Genomic DNA, 27,326 nt, shown 5'->3' on the forward strand with positions numbered 1-27,326 from the left:
TGAGCAGAGTGCAGTTAGAATCTTGTGACTTGCTGAGAAAGACTGCGTACGTACAGCAGTCACTCCCTGCTGCAACACCGAATGGGAGATAGTCTGGTACATCATGACAGAGGTCTCGGTGTTTACCAGGCCTCCATTTTTTCCTCCAAAGAACCCAAAAGCTCTTATCGGTCAAGAAAGAATATTAGGGCAATAAAAACATTGGTTGATGATGTTGATTGAAATACATCACCTTTTATGCAAATACTCAAACACAAATTACTGTAATTTTTTTTAATCCAAAGTGGCTAGAGCACTTGCTCAGATATGAGGAATTTCTGGTTTGACAAGCCAATTCGTTTTCTCAGATTCATTTGTTGATCTCAGCCACTATTAGAATCAGGTTCATCAAATATTTCATTGTGATACCTGCAGCAAGTCTAGAAATCATTGCCATGTATTCATGCCAGATCCCCAATCAGCTTACATGGCAGAGCCCTCAGGAATGTAGGTGACATGAGCTAGTGCTGGATCATGTGGTAGGGCTAGCTCAGATATCATCTGGGCAAAGGCTGTCATCATATATAAGGGCAGTCAACCTACGTTAAAATTGAATTTTGGAATGCATATTTCCAATGAGAACATTCTTTTGCCATTGCATTAAAATGATCCTGTGGCATCAACAGGTTCAGCAAATTTGAGATGCATCGTCTAGCTGGCAAATCCCTTTTAGTTCCAAAGGATGGAGTGGATGTTGCCTGTACTTTTAAATTTTAGACCCAATACTTTGGGTTCTGAATTTCTTGCCTGAGGCTCTGCCCCAAAAGCATCAGTCAGCAGCTTTTTTACATGGAAAAAATGTCTTAAGTTCAAAGCAGTGCCTGTGACTCAGTCTCCTCAGAGCACAAAGGAATCTCTCAGTGGATCATGGAAGACACATACATGTCATGCTTTAACACTGGACTAGTAACTGAAGGCATGAGAGGCATATTAGAGAGTTTGATACATGTCGAGGCAAGAATAAATCTCATTGAAATTCATTTATGTGCGATTCAGCATGATAGTGACTAATGGGTGACTTTCCCATTTGCTGGTTCCTTGATGCTGAGCTAATTGCTCTCAATGTTTCTGTCATTGTGTGCCTGACATGCAGCTTTTTTGCTCAGTTCTTACTTGAGTATGATGCCCGCCATCTTGCCTGCTCCAGTGGACTCCACAGAATACAATTTTCTTTGCATTATCTGTAGTTGCATCCCAAAGTTGTACAAACTTGTATTCAAAATAAAACAACACATTTTCTAGTAGGGGGTACAAAATTCTAAAAATTCAAACATAATCTCTAGTGGAAATTTTAAAGGCGTTCAGTTAAAACTCAGGTCTCAAAACATAAGACTGCTTTTAGATTATGAAACAAGATTAATTAAAAACAAATGTCAGTAAGCAAGAGGAACATTTGTGTGTTCTTGCATTGCTATTTATGCTTCATAACACCCAAAATTGGACTAACGTTAGTTCTTGGTGGATGGGAAAGCATTCATGTCTCTTAACTAAACCTCAACTGTGAATGGAATATTGGATTTAATATGGAGTCCACTGAATTGCAGTTTGCAGTCAGTGCTGGATTCTCACCAGCACAAACTTGCCAAAATAAACAGGATATTAAAATCAGTGAATGTTTCTGTCAGAGATGGATATTCTGAGCTTGAACACTTATTCTTGAAGGTCAGCAACATTGTACTAATCAAATCTACCATCATATTGTAATTATTTCTCCTTCGGCAATCAGAGTCCATATACCTTGCATAGAGCTGAGGCAGTCATGTTGAGGATTGCTGTTGATATGTTAGCTTGCACTCGTAAATAGTTGTAATCTTTTGATTGTAATTGTAACTGATTTTGAGAAAGTGGTAGGAAACAGTATCTGATTTTTATTTCTGATCAGATCTGATCTTTAATGGTGGCTGGTTTACTGTGCAGCTTTAACACGTTAATACATGTTGAAAAGTAGTATCACCACAGAAACTACATGCTGACATAATTTTGTGATCATACATTACTGCGTATTCTACTTTGTACCACATAAAAGTCAAAGATTTTATTTTGTTGAGTAGATGCCATGGATATCCAAAGCACATTTGAAAATCATCTGTTCAGGTGGAGACTGCTGCTTCAGATTTCACTACAATACTGGGTTTATTTTATATGTTTTCTACTGACTTTAATAACAAAGTAGTCAAATTTAGGTACAGTGAGTTATCACTTTAATGTCATTGTTGTGATCCTGAAATGAACATTGGTTTTATTGGGAAAAATCAAGTCGTTAACAATGCCTAAGCTATAGTTAAATTCTAGAGGACCTTTGTCATCAGAAAACTAGCATTAAAACATTATGATCGAAGTTGAAATACTTTACATTGCAAAACTGCTATATTGGTAAATGAAATAATATTTAAAACTCAAATAATTTTTTTAGAATTGTGGAAAAGAGCACATTTTTAAAGCTGTTTGTCTTGCATTAATTATGTCATAGAAACATTGAAACTGCTTTTGAGACTACTCTGCCATTCAGCATGATCATGGTTGATCATCTGTCTCAACACAATAAGTCCCGCTCTTTCTTCATATTCTTTGACATGTTTAACCTCATGAAATTTATATATTTCTTTCTTAAATAAAGTAAGTGACTTAGTCTCCACATCCTTCTATGGCAGAGAATTCCACAGGTTCACCATTCATAGAATGAAGAAAATGCTCCTCATCTCAGTGTAAAATGGCTTCCTGCACAGCCTGAGGTTGTGATCCCGTTTCCTGGATCCCCCAGCCAGAGGAAATCTCATCCCTATATCCAGTGCAGTGAATATACAAGTTCTATATGGTCTTCACAAATATCAATAAGTCCCTCCCTGTATATGTAGAAAACGTACTCAAATTTGGTTGTAGCAAGTTGTTCAACCACTTTGTTGGTCCATGTTGTGTAGAATTGGTCTTAGGTAAAACAGGGTGTAAAAGGGACATCTATCAGAGCACTCTTCATGACAATATCTCTACCAATTAAATTCCACTTGTCAACTAGTCAACACTTTCCTCTTGTACAGCATAAAATGTTGTTTTCCCTCTAAATTGATACTTTGTGTGAATTGGCTTGACAAGTGACAATGAAAAGATTTGACAAAATGTGTCTTTTATTCAGTAGTGCTGCTACATGTCTAAATAAAGAAGTAGTTTGCTAACTTTTGCTTTCCTCCTGCTCCCAACTCATGCTGCTTCTTGAAACTCCCCATCGCTATATGTTCCTCTCTCTTTTTTTTAAAAATTGAGGTTTGCTGTTCCCTTGTTCTTCCTCTCATTAGCAACCACTGAGCTTTCAGGCTCACTTGTTCACTAACTCAATCTCTTGCTGCTGACCTTCAAAATTCACAGATTCTTCCATTCCCTAAAACACCCTCTCACTGCCAAACCTCTGCCGCTCTCACACTCCAACCTCCCAACTCTCCGACAGATAATTGTTTCCCTCTTGAATGCTCACTATGAGTGGCATGAGGCAGCAGAAGAAGTTTCAACTTACAGGCCGGGTTTAAGGCATGTACCAGAAAGTCAGCTGCAGGATAGAGAGTCAGAGAGCAGTAAAGGCTGGAGTCAAGCAAAAGAGACCACTCCAAAATAATTCTTACTGGATCTCATGGTGCTACTTCAAATGACACAAAACCACTTTTAAACAAGCCTACTATATTAAGAGTCCACTGTGAAAGATGCCTACCATTCCATCCCCCGCCCTCATTTCGGCAACTCCGACCACAATGCCGTGTTACTTCCATCGGTTTATAGGCAAGAGCTCAAGCAGGAGACCCCCTCGCGGATACAGGTCCAGTACCGGTCAGATGAGGCAGAGAAGCAACCCTGGTGCTGTCTGGAATCAGCTGATTGGGCCATGTTCAAACAGTACCTTGGACGAGAACGCCAACACAGTCTCAGACTTTATCAGCAAGTGTGTGGAGGACTGCATACCAAGGAAGTCAATCTGGGTGTTCCCCCACACGAAATCCTGGATGAACCAGGATATACAGAACCTGTTAAATAAAAACACAAACTAAAGGAACCTAAGTATGACTTTCACAGAGCCATTAAGACAGCCAAGGGCCAATACCGATTCAAACTAGAGATCCAGACACCCGACAGCTATGGCAAGGACTGAATGATATCCCAGGTCCTAAAAAGAGACAGTGCAAGATAGCAGACAATGATCCATCCCTCCCAGATCGCCTCAACACTTTCTATGCTGGCTTTGAGCAGATTTCTGCAGATAGGTGACACCTATCCCAATAAGTCCTTCCGAACCTATCCCAACAGTCACTGCAACAGAGGTCAGATCAGTTTTTCTTCGTGTGAATCCAAGAAAAGCGATGGGACCAGACGGAGTACGAGGCTGTGCACTCAGAGCATGTGCAGATCAACTGGAAGAGGTCTTCTCTGACATCTTCAACCTCTCCCTGCACAAGGCCACTGTCCCTACCTGCTTCAAGAGGGCCAACATCATCCCAGTGCCTAAGAAGACTCATGCAGCATGTCTAACTGACTACTGCCCAGTGGCCCTTACTTTGACGGTCATGAAGTGCTTTGAAAGGTTGGTCATGGCATTAGATTTTTTTTAAGATTACTTACAGTGTGGAAACAGGCCCTTCAGTCCAACAAGTCCACATTGACCCGCCGAAGCGCACCCAACCAGCCCCAATCCCCTAAGTTTACCCCTGCACCTAACACTACGGGCAATTTAGCATGGCCATTAATCAACTCCAGCCTCCCACTACTATTGACTCACACCAATCTGCTTATTGGACCAACAGATCCACGCCAGATGGCATATCACTTGCCCTTCAGTCCTCCCTAGAGCATCTTGACACCAAGACTAGCTACGCAAGAATCCTACTCAAATGACTACAGTTCAGCCTTCAACACTATTATCCCCTTGAGACTGATTACTAAACTTAGTGATCTTGGACTAAGCCCAACTCTCTGCAACTGAATCCAGTTTCCTGACCCACAGGCCACAATCAGTGAAGATTGGGGACAATATTTCATCCTCATTAACACTCAACACTACCCCCATCCCGGAGGTGTGTACTCAGCCCCCGTCTGTACTCACTGTATACCCATGACTGTGTTGCCAAATACCAGACTAATGTCATTCACAAGTGCACTGGTGACACCACCATAGTCAGTGGAATCCCAGATGGCTACGAAACAGACTACAGATGGGAGGTGGAAGACCTGGAAAAATGGTGCACTGAGAACAAACTAACTCTCAATGCTGGCAAAACCAAGGAACTCATTATTGACTTTTGGCGAGATGTTACTCATGCCCCCTTACACATTCACAGCTCAGAAGTGGAATGAGTGGACAGTATCAAGCTCCTGGGAGTAGTTATCCACGACAAGCTTTCTTGGACTCTTCACGTGGATGCACTGGTTACAAAGGCCCAACAATGTCTCTTCTTCCTCAGGCAGCTAAGGAAATTTGGCATGACAGCGAATACTCTTGCCAACTTTTATAGGTGTTCCATCGAGAGCATTCTGTCTGGATGTATCACTACCTGGTACGGCAACTGTACCATTCAAGATTGGAGATGGTTACAGAGAGTGGTGAACTCGGTCCAGACAATCACAAAGGCCAACCTCCCATCTATAAAATCTATCTACCAGACCCGTTGTCAAGGAAATCCGCCAGCATTCTCAAAGATCCATCCCACCCTGGCAATGTTTTTCCATAACCTCTGCCATCAGGGAGAAGGTACAGAAGCCTGAAAACATGCACCAGCCAGTTTTGAAACATTTTCTTCCCTAGTGGTGTTAGAATACTGAATGAACTCAGAAACTCTTGGCTGAGAATGTGAAAACTCTACATAGAGCATCGTCCAAGGCTGGAATTGAACCTGGTTCCCTGATGCTGTGAGGCAGCAGCGCTAACCACTGAGCCTGTATCTGTGTTTTTGTTTTTGCTGCTGTTCACCTATTATTTTCTTATCTATGCTACTTAACTTTGTGATTTGCCTGTATTGCTCACAAGAAAAAGCTTTTCATTATGTCTCTGTACACGTGACAATAAATTCAATTCAATTCACTAAATGACCAATATTAAAATGAAACAATATAAAAGGTTTTAATTTAAGAGGGTTGTGGCGGGTGGGAGAGGCTTACTATATATATTGATCACTATCTATTGATGTTTCATTGGAAGGATTTATTATTCTTTAACATATTCTGATTTCAAAATAAACTGTGCTTGAGGTGAATATCTACATCCTGGTTATCATCTATGCTATAAATCAGTACTCATAGAATCTCTACAATGTGGAAACAGGTCATTCAGCCAAACACGTCCACACTGACCCTTTAAAGAGCATCCCTTCCAAACCCACCTAGTCTCTTCAACCCTGCACCTCCCATGGCCAATTCACCTAACCTCCAAATCTTTGGACTGTGGGAGGAAACCAGAGCATCTAGAGGAAGTCCACGCAAACACAGGGAGAATGTGCAAACTCTACCAGCACTTCGCCTGAGGCTGGAATTGAACTCGGGTCCCTGATATTGTGAAGCCGCAGTGCTAACCACTGAGCCACCGTGCTGCCTGTTGCAGTGTTAAATGTTTGTGAATTGGTGCTGATCCCAGCAGCACTCAAATTACCTAGCTCAGTTTGGTTGAATAAATGTTCATTAATTCAGAATTGGTAAGTACAGAGCAGCGCTGGTGAAGTTGTAAAACTATTTGTTGTGGAGATTAAAAGGATGAGGCAAATTAAAATTCAAAGGAAACTGGCATTTAAGGTGTCAAAAAATTATGAAAGTGTATATTAAATATAATGCTCCTATAAATATATAATAAAGTCACCATAGTCCTGCTGATCCATTAGAGAGAGATGTCTGGTGATGATTTAACCAGTGTTCATCTCACCTCAGGCAAGAGCAGAGGTTGAGAAGAAGAGTATTTCATGGTAACCTCAGCAAGTGTGCGAATTGAACCCACACTCTTAGCATCATGCTGTGCCACAAACCACCCTTCTAGACAACTGAGCTGTATGACCTCTGTATCAGAAATATGTACAAAGGAAATCGATGCAAATATATTTTAAAAAAGAAAGCAGAAAAATCAGGGGGGAGTCTCATAGAAACCTATAAAATTCTAACTGGACTAGACAGGGAGTGCATTCCTATTGACCAGAGAGTTCAGAACCAGGGATTTCAATCCAAGGATATGATGTGGTCATTTAGGACTAAGATGTGGAGAGATTTATTCATGCAGAGAATGGTGAGTCTATGGAATTCTCTGCCAAAGCAAATAGTTGAGGCCAAAACATTGAATGTTTTCAAGAAGGAGTTTCATATAGTTTGTGGGGCTAAAGGAATCAAAGGGTCTGAGGAGAACGTGGGAATGGTTGAATGGTCATGATCATATTGGATGGTGAGCAGGCTGAAAGGGCTGAATTGCCTAGTCTTCCCATTTTCTATATTCATGTTTCATTTCCATCCATAAGTACACAAATGTTAATGCACACATGTTGGCACATGCAGTGTTGTACACACGCATGCACGCACACAAACACAAAAGTTGAACAGGCTAATAACATTAGCCTTTCTCAAACTCTTCAGTACCTGTTGGAAAAAGTACATAGAAGGTTATATTCTTTTTTTAAAAAAGCGTTGAACACATAAGGACTCTTTCAGCTTTCAATCAACTTGGTCTTTTCAGCAATAGTTCTGATTTCTGCAAACCTCCAACAATAGAATGGTTACAGAAAAGTACAAATCAAGACATCGTTATCAATTAAGTGCTTAATTATTTAATCATCATAAAATGAACACTTAAATGCATTAAGTTTGTGTGTTCAATTCAATATTGACAAAATAGTACTTCGAGAAAGACATCTTTGTTGAAACATTTCATTTTGTACTCGGGACACTTTGCAACAATACAAATTTAAGGGCAAAGCTTCCATTTAAAGTGCATAAGAAGAGAGTGTAGATTGGTTATAAAGTGCACCCTGGTAGAGGAGTTGCCATGGAAAATGCTTGTATTGATGCTGATTTGACAGTTAATAACCAGGTTTACTTAAATTTTAAAGCAGGTAGCTTGACTCTGGTCAGAGCACTGTCCTGAGAAATGAACCAGCAAATAACTCACCAATTTTGTTCAGTTGAAACAGGAGCAATGTGTGCATCTGTTTTTTTTCTGTCTACAAAGATCGAGGCCCTATGTACTAATATATGTATCTTACAGTACATGCAAGTATGTTACAATGTAAGGTTGACTTGACTCTGCTTTCCTTCCACATATTTTCTTTTCCTCAGCAAAGGGGAAACCAAATCTGGAGGGCATAGGTTTAACATGAGAGGGGAAAGAGTTAAAAGTGATCTATGGGGCAACTTTTTCACACAGAGGGTGGTGCGTATATGGAACCAGCTGTCAGAGGAGGTGGTGGAGGCTGGTACAATTACAACATTTAACAGGCATCTGGATGGATATATGAATAGGAAGGATTTAGAGGCAAATACTGGAAAATGGGGAGAGATTAATTGAGGATATCTGGTCAGCATGGATGAATTGGGCTGAAGGGTTTTTTTTCCATGCTGTACAGCTCTGTGACTCTATGACTTGGAATTCTAAATTGGTTGTCAGAGTAATTCCTTGTGCATTCAGGATTATCCAACAAATGTTGTCCAAGTGCAGGATAACATCTAATATTCGATATTGTGTTGTGATCTTTACAGGTGTAGGCTGCATGAATATAGTCAGTAATTAGCCTTTTGCAAATGATTGAAGGGACAATGCTATTTGATAGAATCCATCAGACTTTGGGATGTACAACTTACATACCTGGCATCACACAAGAGGCAATAGTTCCCTCTAAGATGCATAGTTGTGTTGCCACTCCAAAGGTCCGTGCACGACAATTGGCATTGACTCCAGGTTTCAGAAGTCAGGACATACATGGCCAATGGCGATTCACTCAAAAGAAGAAAAAAAAATTGGAGGGAACTTAGATTGGGAATGAAACTCATGTACAGCATTACTTATTTATGCGATAGGCAGAATGTATTTTTGGCTTGGCTGTTGCATCCTGTAACTGCTGGTTGTTACTGTATTAAATAGCTAGCTCAGATGTTTGAGACACTTTACCTTCCAGGCTAATATGCAATAGATTAACCACTTCTCAGGACCAAAAGTAACTAACTTCTGAGCTTTACATAAGCTTGTGTGCTATATAATGGGAAATGGTCTGATCAGGGTAGCCATCATCCTGGATGATATCTTTGAAGTGCTCTATTTCAGTATCAAGCTTGACTGGTGAACAAGTGGTTCAGGCCCTATTTACATTGTCAATCATAGAACATAAAACTGTAAGAATCCACTGTGTTACACTGACCAGTAAAGTTTGTGGTACATAGACAATAGTGGAGGCCCCGTGCTCCAACTGATTTTTCAACTAGGACTTTGAGGAAAGGGATCTTATTCAATTGCTCCATTTCATGCACTAATTTGAGCCTGCCAGGAGGAAATTCTTATATGCTGCTGCAGAATCAAATGTAGCAAATATATCATCCACTTATCAGAAATATGCAAAGGATTAGAGATTAGGTGTCATTACATTGAATACACATTTCTCAGGGGACTGAACAAGAATGTTTGCTGGACTAGTGGGCATCCACTATCTATCTATTTGGATATACATGGTGTTGTTAAATCTGAACTCAACTGTGTGAATTGCTGAGTTCATTATTTCTGTGAAGACTGATTCATATTGTGGTAACAGGTTTAGATTGTCATGATGCTGAGATGGGCATGTCTATGGCTTAATTGAGTTGGACGGTGGTGAATAGGCTAGTGGAGCTAAATAAGAGCATTGGTACTGCATTGCTATCAATATGCAAGCCCTGTGTATCCTTTGCAGATGCGAAGCAATCTTTCACTATGAATGGAGAACTTGCTCAAAGCTAGTTATCACCATTCACTTGACCATTAGGCTAGTTCATGTGTAGAAAAAACAGAAAAAAGATAAAGCATAAAAAGGCATCATTTTTTGTGTGTTTTGGGCAATCTGAACTCAGACAGTACGATGACTCCTGAGGAAAAACCCTATCGTCTTAGTTACCCAGCAGCTGAGTGCCCTTATTCAAGTCCGTAAACTTTTTGATTTTGCTTTTGAGTAAGGCTGTCTGGTCTGTTGAGCAGCTAGTCTAATGGATACAAATTTGGATATGTCGTTTAGAATGGTGTTAATTTTGCTGATCTACTCGAGCATGTCATGGGTGATTATAACAGTTCCTTTAGATATATAGTTCCATATTGGGTTTGAGACATCACAATCTGCCAGACATTCCAGTTTCATGTCAGAATTGGACAAGTTATTTGGAATCCTGCAATATGCACATGCTAGATTGCTAGACAGAAAATTGCTGTTTTCAGTGAACACTGGTTAGCGGAGGGATATCTAGGCGGCGTTCAAACTCTTGCTGTTTGATGTGGAGTGAATGCACACCAAAATTAAAACCAAATGAAAGGACAAACTCCTCATCTTTAGTTAGTATGTGGTCAAAGAGATTTATTATGTGTTTAGTGGCATCATGAATTGTGTTGCCTGATCGCTTCTGTTTAAGTGAGTTTATAGTGTAGCTGTATTTTAAATGGTTTTGGTGTGATCATCTGTTGAAGCAATGTAAATGGATCACTTCGCTTTATTAGAAACATTATAAATAGGTCCTGAGCCATTTGTACACTGGTAAAACTTGAGGTTGAAACAGGGTAGATCGAAGCTTTCCTGCAGGATAATGGCTACCCTGATTTTAAATCCTTTCTTAATGATCACGTAAACTCATGGAGGACTCTAAAGTGGTCACTGTTGGTCCTGAGAAATACCCGGTCTATCTCAAATTAGTCTAGAAGTATAAAGCATTTTGACAGTTTGAGCAACAGGCAAAGTTAGCTTGTGCCGGTTCTTACCATGCAGTAGCAAGGTATTTGAACAGGATGTGGCTCTCTAGCCCAACAATACAGACTGCCTATTACACAAATGAGTAATGTTGTATATGAATTTCAATGTCGGTGTAATTCATGTATGTAGATCATTCAGCCCAAAGACTGCTGGATCATATCAAACACTGTGCCCCTTCAGCTATTCCTAACAAGCAAGATACTAACTGTACCTGAACAAACTGCGGCTGCAAAAATCTCAGCCCAGTGACTAACATTAGATATGATTCTACAATTGGGCAACAACATCCTGAAAGTTCAAAGAATTATGCTGACAACCAATTTAGGTTTGGGAATTAGGATTGTCAGTCAGGCTCACAGTGTTGCATGTTATCAGGGTTCTGGGAGCTATGTATATTAATGCACAAGGCCCTGTTCTTTGCAGACAGTAGGAATGTACACACTGGCGCTGGTATCAACTCAACAAAATAGATGACAGCTATCTGCTGGTTCATTTCTCATGGCAATCTCCTGACCAAGGAGAGTCCAACCTGCCTAGATTAAAATTATCAAAGCCTGGCTATTAACTATCAATCAGTGTTAATTGATGCTTTCAGTATGGCAACACCTCCACCAATCAAAGCTTTTTTCCAATCAATCAACATTTTCCTCTCAAACAATATGAATTTAGTTTAGCTTTCCCCTTTTGAAATATCCCAATGTGTAAAATACAAATAGCTTGGACAAAATGTGTCTTTTTCATCAATGCTCAAGTTCTGTACTGCTAAACCATGACATGTTACTTCTATTATAACTTACTTTTTTAATAGATACAACTTAATTAAGGGGCTGAAATGTAAAATAAGTAATTTGTATACCATGTTGTTACGTTGCAGGTGGTTCCTATATTTAGTGTTTGTTTTCTTGCTGGGAGCTGTGTGTACAAGGGAGGCACTCAGATATGATTTCATGATAGCTGAAAAGGCAAGTATCTGTGTTGTTTCAATTAATCTAAGTTTCCTGCTTCAGGAATTTTCATATGAAACCTGAACTGATTAATGTAATTTTACCATGGTGATGCAAATATTGAAATACGTTCTTAATGCAAGATTCTGTGAAGCAATTTCTTAAGCTATTACTGGCTACTGTTTCCTCATTTCAGTGTGAATGAAAAGATTTTTAGAACTGTCCAATATTTTATTATGTGGTCAATTTCCTTAGTATTCTAGATGGTTCAATTCAGCATGTTAATATTACAAAACGAACAAGGTTTTATCTAAATATTTAATTTTGAGGGCATAAACTTGCTTCCACTGGGTTCCTTCAATCTCTAGTGTAATATCTAGTCAGTACAACTTCCTAAGGCAATGGCAGAAATGCTTGTGAAGTCCATACTATATCCTTATACCATTAAAAGCAATAACACCTTGCATTTAATGTTATAAGATCTGTACTATTTACAGAAAACTTTTAAGGGAAAACTCAACACCAAGCTACATCAGGCAATATTGGAAATATTAGAATATTAGACCAAAACTTTGGTCAAAGAATTTTGAATTCAGGAACATCTTAAAGAAGATAAGTCAGGTAAAGTTGCAGAGAGGTCTTAGGAAGGAATTTGATTGTTAAGGGCCTTTGGAATTGAAGGCGAAGACATCAATTGTGGCATCATTAAAATCAGGAATAGTTAAGAGACTGAAATTAAATATATAAATATATCTTGGAGGTCCTTGGATTTGGAAGAAATTATAGAGTTATGGAGAAATCAGGGCGTGGAAGGATTATTTTCAGAAAATTTTAAAATTTGAGATGCTGCTAATCTGGGAGTCACATGGGCCAGCAAGCTGGATGAATAGAGCTTGGTGAGAGTAAAGTCATGGTCAGCAAAAAATGGTAACAATCATCAAAGAGGCTTAAACAAAATAAAATTGTGGACCTGAGGATAAAGCAAATGTTAGTTTTTGCTGTCAAGTACATTTGATTTTAGTAACCAATATCCTTTAACATTTTAATGCTTTGGTCATATTTAGGTATTAAATAACCTCTACATTTGTCTGTTCGCAGTTTGTTTATTCAAGTCAGCAGGATCTAAAATGTGTCAATGATCTTGCATATGATAAAAATTGTTTAAATGTAATGCTTCATATCCTGTAGCAATTCATTTTGATTGTTGACCAATTCTTATTTTTCCATTATGCCATTTTCAACATTGATTTACTTTTAATGATGCTATTTTTGTCAACCTAAATTTAGCATTTAATTTTGTGGCTTAATTCTTATCACTGAACCTCCACCTTAATATTATGTGATGCTAATCTATTTTATTGTTTTTAATAGACTGAGCTAATAATGCAAACTCATCCAATCCATAGCTCCTAGTTCCACTGCATCTGTATCCTATTTTTGCATCCTGGCTCATTCTCACTGTTGCCTTCCATCTTTCTGACTTTAGCTTCGTGTTGTGAATTTGATGTCAGCACTGCTGCCACCAACATATTCTTGCTTCCGTCCTAGCCTCTGGCAGAACCCAGTTCTCTTACCTAATTCTTCTACTTATACAATCTCCTAAATAAAAACTGAAAGTTGGTGAATACTGAAAATCATAAACAGAAACATAAATTGCTGGGAAAGCTCAGTAGGTCTGGCAACATCTATGGAGAGAAATCAGACTTAACATTTTGGGTTTAGTTCTGAGGAAGGATCTGCTGCCAGACCTTTTGAGCTTTTCCAGCAATTTCTGTTTTTGTTCCAGACTGCAACAAGTTTAAATTTAAACTTGAACAATTCCCTTCCTGTTTCTCATTTACATCACGGAATCACAGCATTGTTACAGTGCAGAAGGAGGCCATCATGCCTGCACTGGCTATTCAAATGAGTGTCATTATCTAATACCAACATCCTGCCTTTTCTTCATATCATTGCACATTATTTCCAGGCAAATAACTATCCAAAGACCTTTTGAATGCATCAATTGAACCTGTCTCTACCACATTTTCAGGTTGTGCATTCCAGACCCAACCACTCACTGTGTGAACATTTTTTTTCTCATTTCATTCTTACTCCTTTTGCAATACACTTTAAAATACTACCTCTTCACAATAACATTTGGAAACACCACACATGTCTAAATCTACAAGGCCAGATAAATGCTGTGACTACAATAGCAAGTCAGAGGCTGGAAATGATGCAACAAATAACTGGTCTCCTGAATCACTAAAGTCAGTCCATGATCTGCAAGGTACAAGATAATAGTAAGTTGGAATATTTTATACTCAACTAAATGAGTGAAGCTCCAACTGTGGAAGATCAGTCATGGAATACGTTCAAGATCGTGATTGATAGATTTCTGGAACTTAATGATATCGAGGGAAATGAGGAGTTGGATGGTCTAATCTTACTCCCTTGTTCGATTAGCACTCAAAGAACATTCCTGATGAAGAGCTTATGCCCAAAATGTCGACTCTCCTGCTCTTCAGATGCTGCCTGGCCTACTATCCTTTCCACTGCCATACTTTTTGACTCAAAGAACAAAGAACAGTATAGCATAGGGACAGGCCCTTTGGCCCTCCATACCTGTGCTAACACATTTTGCCCTTCTGTACTAAAACTGTCTTCACTTGCAGGATCCATATTCCTCTGTTCCCTTCCTAATCATGTATTCGTCCAGGTGCTTCTTGTGTTTGCTTCCCCCACCTTTGGCAATGCGTTCCAGGCACTCACCACCCTTTGTGTGAAAAATCATGCCTCCAACATCTCTTTTAAACTCTCCCTTTGCATCTTGAACCTGTGTCCCGTAATAATTGACCCCTTCACCCTGGGAAAAAAAAACTCATACTTTCCACTCTGTGCCATTCACAATTTTATAAACATCTATCAGGTCGTCCTTCAACCTCCTGTGTTGCAGTGAAAACAAATCTAGTCTATCCACCAGTTTCCTTCTCCATTCCAGGCAACATCCTGTGAATCTTTTCTGTACTCTTTCCAAAGCATTCACATCCTTCTGATAGTGTGGTGACCAGAATTGTATGCAATACTCCAAATGTGGCCTAACTAAAGTTCTGTAGATCTACAGTATAGCTCATCTACTCTTCTATTCAATGCCCCTTCAATGAAGACAAGCATTCCATAGGCCTCATTTGATACCTTTTCTACCTGCACTGCCACCTTCAGTGAACTGTGGACCTGCTTACCCAGATCCCTCTGTATGTCTGTACTCCTAAGGGTTCTGCCATTCACTGTATAATTTCCATCTGTACCTGACCTTCCACAATACATGACCTCACATCTGTCCAGATTAAACTCCATCTACCATTTTTCTGGCCATGCCTCCAACTGATCTATATCCTGCAGTATTCTCTGACAATCTTCTCCACTTTTCATAACTCCACCAATCATCCCCATTTGTATCATCTCCAAACTTACTTATTAGACCAGTTACATTTATTTCGACCACAAACAGCAGAGGTCCCAGCACTGATTCACTAATCACAATCCTCCATTCCAAATGTCTTCTTCACCTCCTCAAAAAAGCTTAATCAAGTTAGTGAGAAATGATCTCCCCTGCACAAAACCAAGCTGTCTATTGCTAATAAGTCCATTTGCTTCTAAATGCATGTAGATCTTATCTCTGAGAATCTTTTCCAATAATTTCCTAACACTGACATGAGACTTGCAGGGCTGTAGTTTGCAGGATTATCCTTGCTACCCTTAAACAATGGGACAATATTGGCTATTCTCCAGACCTCACCTATGGCCAAAGAGGGTACAAAGATGTGTGTCAATGCTCCAGCAATCTGTTCTCTTGCTTCCCTCAATTATCTGGGATAGATCCCATCAGGTTCCGGGGACTTATCTACTTTAGTACTTTTTTATGACTGTCAACATCTCTTCTTTTTTAATAGCAATTTGGCTTAGAAACTCATCACTCCCTTCCCCGAGATTATCTTCCACCAATTCCTTCTCTTTGGTGAATACCGACACAAAGTATTCATTTAGGGCCTCACCTACCCCTTCTGGCTCCACACCTAGTTTCCCTACTTTGTCCTTGAGTGGGCCAACCCTTTCCTGGCCACTCTCTTGCTTTTTATAACTTGGGATTCTCCTAACTCTTGTTTGCTCATGAATTTTCATGACCCCTTTCAGCCCTTCCAATTCCTTGTTTAAGTTCTTTCCTTATATACTTCAAAGGCTTCCTCAGTTCCTATCCTCCCAGACCTTACGTATGCTTTCTTTTCCTTTCTGACCATGACCATAACATCCCTGATAAACCAATGTTCACACAACTTGCCATATCTATCCTTCATTCTCACAGGAATGTGCCAGTCCTGAACTCTTATCAACTCCGTTTGAAATACTCCCACATGTCCGATGTAGATTTACTCTCAACACTATCCAGGAAAAAGCAGTTTGCTTTAGCGGCAGTCAATTAACCATCTTAAACCTTCACTCACTTGGTAAGCTGTATACAGTGGCAGCAACATGTACCTCTTAAAAGACTCACTGCAGCAACTCACCAGCCACACCGAATAGCATTTCCAAACCTATATTCTCTACCACCCAGAAGGACAAGGGCAGAGTTTGCTTAGGAATGCCACATTCTGGAAGTTTCCATCCTAATCACACACCATTCTTCCTTGAACTATATCGCTGGTCCTTTCATATCACTAGGTCATAAATCTGGCATTCCATCTGGAACAGCATCGTGAGTGCATCTATTCAAGATGAACTGCGCTCATTCAAGACGTTGGCTCACTATCACCATCTGAAGGGCATTTAGGCATAGTCAATAAATGCTGGCCTTGCTAGTGCACCCTCATCCCATGAAAGAACACTAAAACCATTGTCCCCAATTCCAGCTATAAAATTTATTCTCCAGCAACTGACTATGCCCTTCCCATTATTACCTGAGGCTGAACCACACCTTGAGTCCATATTTGATCATGAGTTGAACTTCCAGTCATGTGTCTGCACCATTAGTGAGGCTGCCTATTTCCATCTCCATAATGTTTTTGACTTTGGTCCTAATCTGCTTCATGCTCCTGAAGTCCTCATCTATGTCTTTCTTGCGTCTCGTTTGGACTATTCTTATGCACTCTGACCAGCCTCCCACATTAAAATTTGAGGTCATCCAAACTCTTCTGCCTGAATCTGAGCTGTAGATTTTGCTGAGCTGCATTAACTCTTGGTTAGGGAACACATTGATCTTGCAATCTTGATTCATGTTTATAAATCCATCCATGTCCCTGTCCCTCCCAATCTTTGGGATCTTCTGCAGCTCTACAACCCTCTGAGATATCTCTAATCTTGGCCAGATTTCTAGCATCCATAGTTCTTTGTTTTAGTTTTGAACATTGCTTATTTTAATTACCCTTCAAATTATGACCATGGTTTCTGCTTCCTCAGCTATAGGCTTTGGGATTGCCTTGCTAAACCTCACTCCTCCTTCACCTCTTTTTGTTTTCTTTAAGGGTCCAACAAGGATGCTTCTCTTTAACTGAGCCATTGGTCACCTGGTTCAACATATCATTTTGTGGATTAGTTTCAAATTTTGTTTTATAGTGCTGCTATGGAGCACTTTAGGATATAAATTGTTAGAGCTTGAAGCCTCCATGATATTTGAAAAGAGAATGGCAATTAATCATCTTTATCAAAATCTTGAATGCTCTTATGATGTTTTATTGTGAGACAGATAGTCTTTGAATTTTGCCGCATGTTCAAATTTATTTGCATATAATTGTGCGCAAATTATGTGTCTAACAATGGAGTTCCATTCAAAGAGATACAGAAAATGCTTGGCATAGTTATATAGTTAACCTGTAGCATGAACTTATTCTTGTGTTGTAGGTTGCCTTGGTGGGATTCCTCTGGTTATTAGGGCTGTATATTTCATCGTTAGCTTCCTGCATGGGAGGTCTTTATGGTGCACCTAGAATCCTTCAATGCATTGCACAAGAAAAGGTGATACCCGTCCTTGGGTGCTTGGGCAGTGGGGTGAGTATGACCCATTACTATAGTAATCTAAATAGTTTATGGGAACTGTAGATTCACAGAATTATGTAGGCAAGTACATTATGCAGATAACTTCACAAGCGAAGTGTTGAGGTTATTAAAGAGTAAAATATCGGCTATGGGCTAAAAAAATTGTGGCTGTGACATAGGATCATTGGTCTTTGGGCAATATAGTTGTTATGCAGAATGTTGCAAAATATTTGCTATATCCTGCATAACATGCTGATAAAAACAAAAGTGAATATTGGTTACTTATCCCAAGATGCTTTGCTGTTTATCCAAATAACCATTCCACTGCTGGTCTAAGGAGAAAGTGGCCACAACAGCATGTAAATATGGACAGCTCCATTCGAAAGAGCAATGATGATGCTTATCCATGAAGTCCGACAAATAAGTCTTTTTTGAAGAAGGCGCTCAGTATTCTGTGAAGGCCAGTACCATATCGATTTGGATGTCAGCAAGAGCAAGCACTTTCTCATTTGTGTTCTGAATCTTTTGTGGAAATGATTTCTCTTAGTCAGTGTATTGCGGTGTAGACTTTCTAATAAATTAGACCTTAGATCTTTAGCTTTGTGACTCATTAGAACACATATCACCAAGAATATAAATAATTGTCAATGTCAGTATTCCATTTACTGCTGAGTGCGAGAATTAAGAGTGTACTCTAGCACCTTCCTGATGTTCTAATTATATGAATGTAATTAGTTAACATTGTGTCTTTTATTTTATTCAGGAAATTGTTGACTTTGGAGTATTTTGTCATGTTTGTCTACAGGTTTACATGGCAAGCATATCTGCTGATAATATTTGTAACATTATTTTCCTGTGATATGTCGCCTAGGAAATCTCATCACTTTATTCTGAGTTCATTTCCAAGTTGTGTGTACCAGGTCAGGAGAACTCTCAACTTTGTGAACCCAATCTTTAAAATAACTGCCTGTACTTCTAATATTTGGTTCTTGGGAAGGTGACTCTTTCAAAAGTTTGGGCAGTCAACCGTAGAAGAACTGTTAAGATTGGTGGGTGTGGAGGTGGGCTGATGAGTAGACCTGTCTCAAGGATTCAGTATTTAAAAAAGAAAGAATAAAAGAAGAATTCTCCAGCCTTCAGCGCCGCACATCTCTTGGGTTCTCCCCAGCCCCTTGCTCCTCACATCCCCATGCTAAACTATTCCCTTCATTACACTTTATAATCCTCATGCCAAGCTGTGCCCTTCTATCCAAGCCAGTGGTCCTTTGTAACCTCCAAGCCAACTTCATGCCAACTCATATCAACACATGTCTCCAAAAGCACAAGACTTTCCCCTTTATTTGCCAACTCCACCATAGACAGACTTCAAAATGCCTGCACAAATTAGATAAGTGTGTATTGCAGATTGCACTGTAGTGAAACACACACTTATTCATAAAAGCCTATTTATCTTCCTTCAACAACATATAGTCATATAACTACAAACATGTCAAGTACAACAATATTGGAAATCACAGTCCCATCAAAGAGTAAAAAACACTTATAGCTGGTGATCAAACAATGAAACAGAAGGCACCGTGTGTCAGCACTGGATGGTTGTGAAATCAATCATGCAGCAGTAATCCAATGCTGATAGTCTGAGTGAAATAGCAAGCAAGCATAGTTTTTTAACACATTCAAATACATTTTTTCCAATTACTTATGCATGGTAAAAGCCTTTATATAGTTTTTGACAGGACCTTCTGACAGTTTTGATAGCTGACTTTGACAAGTGTGTTAACGGTTCTGAGTAGCTTGACAGTAATTATTCTATGCACTTTTTATGTATATCCGGCTTACTTTAACAATCCAATAGAACAATTATCCAATAGGCCAATTTTGACGGTATTAGGCAAGAACTTTCAAAAGCTGATTGGAGACAGATGTTCACAGGTAAAGGGACGTCTAGAAAATGGGAAGCCTTCAGAAATGAGAAAACAAGAATCCCGAGAAAGTATATTCCTGTCAGGGTGAAAGGGAAGGCTGGTAGTATAGGGAATGCTGGATGACTAAAGAAATTGAGGGTTTGGTTAAGAAAAAGAAGGAAGCATATGTCAGGTATAGACAGGATAGTTCGAGTGAATCCTTAGAAGAGTATAAAGAAAGTAGGAGTATACTTAAGAAGGAAATCAGGAGGGCAAAACGGGGACATGAGATAGCTTTGGCAAATAGAATTAAGGAGAATCCAAATTTACAAATATATTAAAGACAAAAGGGTAACTAGGGAGAGAGTAGGGCCCCTCAAAGATCAGCAAGGCAGCCTTTGTGTGGAGCCACAGAAAATGGGAGAGATACTAAATGAATCGTTTGCATCAGTATTTACTGTGGAAAAGGATATGGAAGATATAAACTGTGGGGAAATAGGTGATGACATCTTGCAAAATGTCCAGATTACAGAGGAGGAAGTGCTGGATGTCTTGAAACAGTTAAAGTGGATAAATCCCCAGGACCTGATCAGGTGTGCTCGAGAACTCTGTGTGAAGCGAGAGAAGTGATTGTTGGGCCTCTTGCTGAGATATTTGTGTCATCGATAGGCACAGGTGAGGTGCTGGAAGACTGGAGGTTGGCAAATGTGCCACTGTTTAAGAAGGGCGGTAAAGACTAGCCAGAGAACTATATGGTGAGCCTGACCTCGGTGATGGTCGAGTTGTTAGAGGGAACCCTGAGGGATAGTATGTATATGTATTTGGAAAGGCAAGAACTGATTCGGGATAGTCAATATGGCTTTGTGTGTGGGAAATCATGTCTCACAAACTTGATTGAGTTTTTTGAAGAAGTAACAAAGAAGATTGACGAGGGCAGAACAGCAGATGTGATCTACATGGACTTCATTAAGGCATTCGACAAGGTTCCCCATGGGAGACTGGTTAGCAAGGTTGGATCTCACAGAATGCAGGGAGAAGTAGCCATTTGGATACAGAATTGGCTCACGGGTAGAAGACCACAAGTGTTGGTGGAGGGTTGTTTTTTAGATTGGAGGCCTGTGACCAGTGGAGTGCCACAAGGATCAGTGCTGGGTCCTCTACTTTTTGTCATTTACGTAAATGATTTGGATGCGAGCATAAGAGATACAGTTAGCAAGTTTGCAGATAACACCAAAATTGGAGGTCTAGTGGACAACGAAGAGGGTTACCTCAGATTACAACAGGATCTGGACCAGATGGGCCAATGGGCTGAAAGTGGCAAATGGAGTTTAATTCAGATAAATGCGAGGTGCTGCATTTTGGGAAAGCAAATCTTAGCAGGACTTATACACTTAATGATATAGTCCTAGGAAGTGTTGCTGAACAAAGAGACCTTGGAATGCAGGTTCATAGCTCCTTGAAAGTGGAGTCACAGGTAGATAAGATAGTGAAGAAGGCGTTTGGTATGCTTTCCTTTATTGGTCAGAGTATCGAATACAGGAGTTGGGAGGTCATGTTGTGGCTGTACAGGACATTGGTTAGGCCACTGTTGGAATATTGAAATTCTGGTCTCCTTCCCATCGGAAAGATGTTGTGAAACTTGAAAGGGTTCAGAAAAGATTTACAAGGATGTTGCCAGGGTTGGAGAATCTGAGCTACAGGGAGAGGCTGAACAGGCTGGGGCTGTTTTCCCTGGAACGTCAGAGGCTGAGGGGTGACCTTATAGAGGTTTACAGAATTATGAGGGGCATGGATATGATAAATAGGCAAAGTTTTTTACCTGGGGTCGGGGAGTCCAGAACTAGAGGGCATAGGTTTAGGGTGAGAGGGGAAAGAGACCTAAGGGGCAACTTTTTCATGCAGAGGGTGGTACGTGTATGGAATGCGCTGCCAGAGGATGTGATGGAGGCTAGTACAATTGCAATATTTAAGAGGCATTTGGATGGATATATGAATAGGAACGGTTTGGAGGGATATGGGCCGGGTGCTGGCAGGTGAGACTAGATTGGGTTGGGATGTCTGGTTGGCATGGACAGGTTGGACCGAAGGGTCTGTTTCCATGCTATACATCTCTATGACTCTATGACCTGATCTCCCTCAAAGTACACTTGGCCTCCTCCAAAGGGGCTGACCTGCCACAAAGTTGTCTTGGGATCAGACCGAAATGTATGTTTTGGCTACCCAAAATAATAGAGTTCTGACATGCTCTGAGCATGTCCGATCTGTATAGTTCATGTTTCACACTAAACAATGTCAAAATCAAATGAAATATTATAAAGTTAAATAATCTCCACTCATAAATGTCATTCACTATTTCTAACTATTATAAAATATAGAATGTAAATGTAGAGTAATAAACACATGACCTATACATTACTTGAATTGAATAAATATTGACTATTTTAAATGAGAATTGTATCTCTCTCCATATCATTCCATGTGTGTAGTATAAGATTTGTTTCAATTTATTGACCTATGTACAGTCCAAAATGAAGAACCTAATGTTTAAAGAGATTTTTAAAAATCAAATATGATCATTGATTATGTTGTGTTTATGCGGCCCTATTCTTTTTTTTAACCATCCTTTAATTATTTGTATGGCCTCATTATCTTGGCTGACAGTCTTTTCTCATAATTCTTCATTACTTCTCTTACCTGCTTTTTTTTTTGTCTCTCTTCTGAATATTCAATGTTCCACTTGGTTCTTAATTTTATTTTCCACCTTAGACTTGTCATAAGCATATCTTTTTTTCTTAGTTTCCATTTCTCTTGTCACCCACGAAACTCTGAAATTGTTTGTTCTACCTTTCCCATTTGGGGAAATATACCTCAACTGTACCAAAACCTCTCCCGTTTTGAAGGCAGCCCATTGTTCAGTTACTGGTTCAGTCACGTTTCGTCAATCACTGCACAGCTCTATTATTGCCTAACTGAAGGCTGCTGTCTGCTAATTGATTTTTTTACCTGTAATTGTTACATCATTATCCACCATCAGCCTAAACCCATTGATAGAATGATTACCTTACTCAAGATGAAAGTTTCTTGTTTAAAAAACGTCAGAATTTTCTAAAATAAAATTGATATGCAAGATGTTGTGATATATTCTATGATTAATATGAAATGCAGATATATTAAACTATTTCAATCTGTCACAGTGCCAGAGTAATGCATAAATATTGGATAACTTAGCATCAACATCAATTTAAGGTATAAAAAACTTTTTAAAAAAAAGCTTTTACATAAATGAAGACTGAATAATGATTTGGTATTAGGAAGACACTGCTTATGTTATTTTAACTTGAATGACCAAAAGCAACTTTTAAAGAGAAAGACTGTTATAAAAACAAACATGATGCTGAATTGCAAAATAAAATAAAAATGCTGGAATACTCAGCAAATGGGGCAGCATCTGTGAAGGCAACCAGACTGATGTGTTAGATCAGAGTGTGCTTTCATAAAAATAAATGATCGTTTACCAACATCTTTGTAGCTGTGGTACATCTTGATAAATTACAGCTAAAATCTGTATGTAGTGATTATTTGGTTGTGCTGATAAGGGTCATTGATAGAGACCAGATTCTTCCTCTCAGGATGGAATGAAAAAGTTAACTATGACATATTTTCTTACTTAGTTCATCTCACCACTTTTGTCTCCAAACATAATTAAAACGCCGAATTGAAGAGGTGTGGTGAGAGTGACTGCCTTTGATATTGATGCAGCATTTAACCAAGTAGGACGTTAATATCTCCTAGTTTAATTGATATTAATGTAAATTAGAGATTGGGGGAGCTCTCCTTTCTTTGGAGGCATATATAGTACAAAGGCAGGCATATACAGCACAATGTTTGAGGCTGCTCATATCAATTCCAGAGCATTGATGCAGAATTTTCACAGGTCATGCTGTTTGGTCATCCATCCTTCAGCTGCTTCACCTTTGTCATAAGGTTGGAAGTACGATGTTCATTATTAAAAAGCACACAACACCAGGTTATAGTCCAACAGGTTTATTTGGAAGCAATAGCTTTTCAAGCACTGCTTCTTCATCAAGTAGTGAAGAAGCCACACTTTGGAAGTTAGTGCTTCGAAATAAAGCTGTTGGTCTATAACCTGGTGTTGTGTGAGTTTTAACTTTGTCCACCCCAGTCCAACACCGGCACCTTCAAATCATGTTCATTGTTGATAACCTAGTGTACCCATTCATGCCTCTCAGACGCGGAAGGAATCTATGATAATATGCAATAAGATCTGGACAACATTCTGGCTAGGTCTGATAGGTGGCAAATAACATTAATTTCACACAAGTGCCAAGCAATTAGTATATTCAATAAAGGAGAATCTAACCATATCTGTTTGACATTCAATTGCAATAGCATTGGTGAATTTCTGGCTGTCATCATCCTGGGGTTACTTTTGATGAGAAATTCAAAAATAAATATAAAGACTGTGGTACAAAATCAGGTCATAGACTAGGAATTCTGCAGTAAGTAATTCATTTCCTCTCACCAATCCCCCCCAAAAACACTCACTCTTAATCTCTCTCTCCTCTCTCTCTCTCTCTCACACACACACACACACACACACACACACACACACACACGTGCGCGCTCTCTCTCACACACGCACGCACACCCACAATAATGAAGTTCTGTATCTTTGAGAGAGAGAATGTCATTCTGAACTGAGAGATCACAAGTACCTGTGTATGTGACTAGATGGTAATCCCAGAATGTACTGGAAAATTGGAAATATATAATGTTTGGCTGTGAAATGAATAACTGAGTTTTGGTTGCCATTTTGACATTAATTCAAAGTTAACCAATTGGTTTAAATTGTGCCTCAGGAAATTAAAACCCAACTGAGTTTTAATTTATTGTTTTGCCAACATTGAATCAATGAGACGATCTGATGTTGGAGGTACAAGAATGTGGACATTTTGAAAATTAGTCAGAGAGCCTCTGCCGTAGAGAGAGAAACTGCTGGAGAGCTAGTTGCCCTTCTAACATCTTGCTCTCAAAGAAATTAAAAAGCACTTTCTATCAAAGGTACCTTTTCATATGAAACATATTCGCAGTAAAAAGAAAGAAGATGACCCAGGGAGATAATCAGCAGGAAAATTGAAGACAGTGGAGAAGACAAAGACTGTGACATTTTGAGGTTAAGTTAGTGTAATTTCAATAAGTGTCTTATTGGAATAGCATATTGTTATAGAATTGGAGCCAGAGAGTAAGCAGTTAAGAGAAAGTTTGTGAGACACGATTTCCCACACACAAAGCCGTGTTGACTATCCCTAATCAGTCCTTGCCTTTCCAAATAAATATACATCCTGTCCCTCAGGATTCCCTCCAACAACTTGCCCACCACTGAGGTCAGGCTCATCGGTCTATAGTTCCCTAGCTTGTCTTTACCACCCTTCTTAAACAGTGGCACCACGGTTGCCAACCTCCAGTCTTCCGACACCTCACCTATGACTATCGATGATACAAATATCTTAGCAAGAGCCGCAGCAATCAATTATCTAGCTTCCCACAGAGTTCTCGGATACACCGGATCAGGTCTTGGGGATTTATCCACCTTTAACCGTTTCAAGACATCCAGCACCACCTCCTCTGTAGTCTGGACATTTTGCAAGATGTCACCACTTATTTCCCTACAGTCTGAGGGAATATCCTCCCTCAGCACAACTGTAATGCCACTCCCCCTCCTCTCTTGCCTCCCTTTCTATCCTTCCTGTAGCATTTGTATCCTGGAACATTCAGCTGCCAGTCCTGCCCATCCCTGAGCCATGTTTCTGTAATTGCTATGATATCCCAATCCCATGTTCCTAACCATGCCCTGAGTTCATCTGCCTTCCCTGTTAGGCCCCTTGCATTAAAATAAATGCGGTTTAATTTATTAGTCCTACCATGTCCCTGCCTGCCCTGACTGTTTGACTCACTTCTGTTCTCAACTGTACCAGTCTCAGATTGACCTCTTTCCTCACTATCTCCCTGGGTCCCCCCCCACCTCCACCTTACTACTTTAAATCCTCCAAGCAGTTCTCGCAAATTTCCCTGTCAGTGTATTAGTCCCCTTCCAATTTAGGTGCAATCCGTCCTTCTTGTACAGGTCACTTCTACCCCAAAAGAGATTCCAATGATCCAAAAATGTGAATCCTTCTCCCATACACCAGTTCCTTAGCCATGCATTCATCTGCTCTATCCTCCTATTCCTGCCCTCACTAGCTCATAGCAATGGGAGTAATCCAGATATTACTGCCCCTTCTTTTTAAATTTCTGCCCAACTCTCTGTAGTCTCCCTTCTCAACCTTTTCCCTTCCTATGTTGTTGGACAATGACCTCTTGCTTGCCCCTCTCCCCTGTGAGAACACTCTGCAGCCTCTCTGAGACATCCTTAACAGAGAATAATTAATTGACAACTATTTACAACTCCTTCCTCTAACCTATCTTTTACTTTCCCTTCTATAATACGAATCCAATAAAACCCCTGATTAAGATTTATTTAAAAAATTAAACTTTCAAAACCAGCCAGCTATCAAATTGTCTCTTTTGCAGATTTGCTCTGCAGGTTTGTGTCGATGTCTTTCTCTGTGCAAACTCCTTCTATAGACAGGTAACTCTCAACAATTCTGAGTAGCAGTCTACATCTGTTGGACTTGTTGCAATTCTCTTTCAACTGTTCAATTTTCCCCGGTCTTATACACCAAAGCATTGGATTGTTTTGTTGATTTTTTATATTATCAATATACTTAACTCAAGCTTGATTGGAGGTTGGTATTTTGGGATATAATTTAAACCGATTGGCCAAATTCAATTTTTTATTTGTTTCGAGACAACCAGCTACACTAACTGCTAGACCACATGCTGCATTGTATCTTGTTGAGAACACTTGATGTTGTCAGGTAGTTCTGCTAGCTTTTAACTCTATTAAAGGTATAGTACACCCACATCTTCATAACACCATCGACAGATTCAAAGTGGGACCTCACACCTAAAGTACATTGTCTAACCTGAAATATCACCTCATGTACTTTGATAAAATCTTTAATTACACTCTAGGAACAAAGTTTTGAAAGGAAAATGGATTTTGCAATTTAATCAGCAATCTACCTCATAATTGATTAAAGGATTCAACAAGGGCAACTAGTTTTAAAGTTATTAACTTTTTGCTTATAAATACTGTGTCTTATACCTCTTCACCATACCATGCCTGAGGAAGAAGCTGAGCTCTGAAGGCTTGCAATTTCAAATAAACCTGTTGAACTATAACCTGGTGTTTGATTTTTGACATTGCCCACCTCAGTCCAACTCTGGTATCGCCACATCATAATTAATTATAACGTACAAAGTAAATTGACTTTGAAGCTTATCGAATGAAAATGCTACATTGTACTAAATCTGTTGATATGTTTGTCATAATTACTGAGTTAATTACAGAAGCTATTAGTATTTAGGTAAGAAATATCATA

The 27,326-nt window shown here is 39.4% G+C and overlaps 1 protein-coding gene across 4 annotated transcripts in view; it reads left to right on the plus strand.

Moving 5' to 3' along the window:
• slc12a8 (solute carrier family 12 member 8) overlaps positions 1–27,326 on the plus strand; it is a 150,086-nt gene that overhangs the window by 94,811 nt on the left and 27,949 nt on the right. For all 4 annotated transcript variants that reach the window (XM_060827162.1, XM_060827164.1, XM_060827165.1 and 1 more), the window contains exons 9-10: positions 11,836–11,923; positions 17,783–17,929. In XM_060827162.1, coding sequence (XP_060683145.1) covers positions 11,836–11,923; positions 17,783–17,929 — 235 coding nt within the window. The remainder of the gene's footprint in view (positions 1–11,835; positions 11,924–17,782; positions 17,930–27,326) is intronic.

The sequence above is a fragment of the Hemiscyllium ocellatum genome, chromosome 7 (genome assembly GCF_020745735.1).
Source record: "Hemiscyllium ocellatum isolate sHemOce1 chromosome 7, sHemOce1.pat.X.cur, whole genome shotgun sequence".
In the NCBI taxonomy this organism is placed as follows: domain Eukaryota; kingdom Metazoa; phylum Chordata; class Chondrichthyes; order Orectolobiformes; family Hemiscylliidae; genus Hemiscyllium; species Hemiscyllium ocellatum.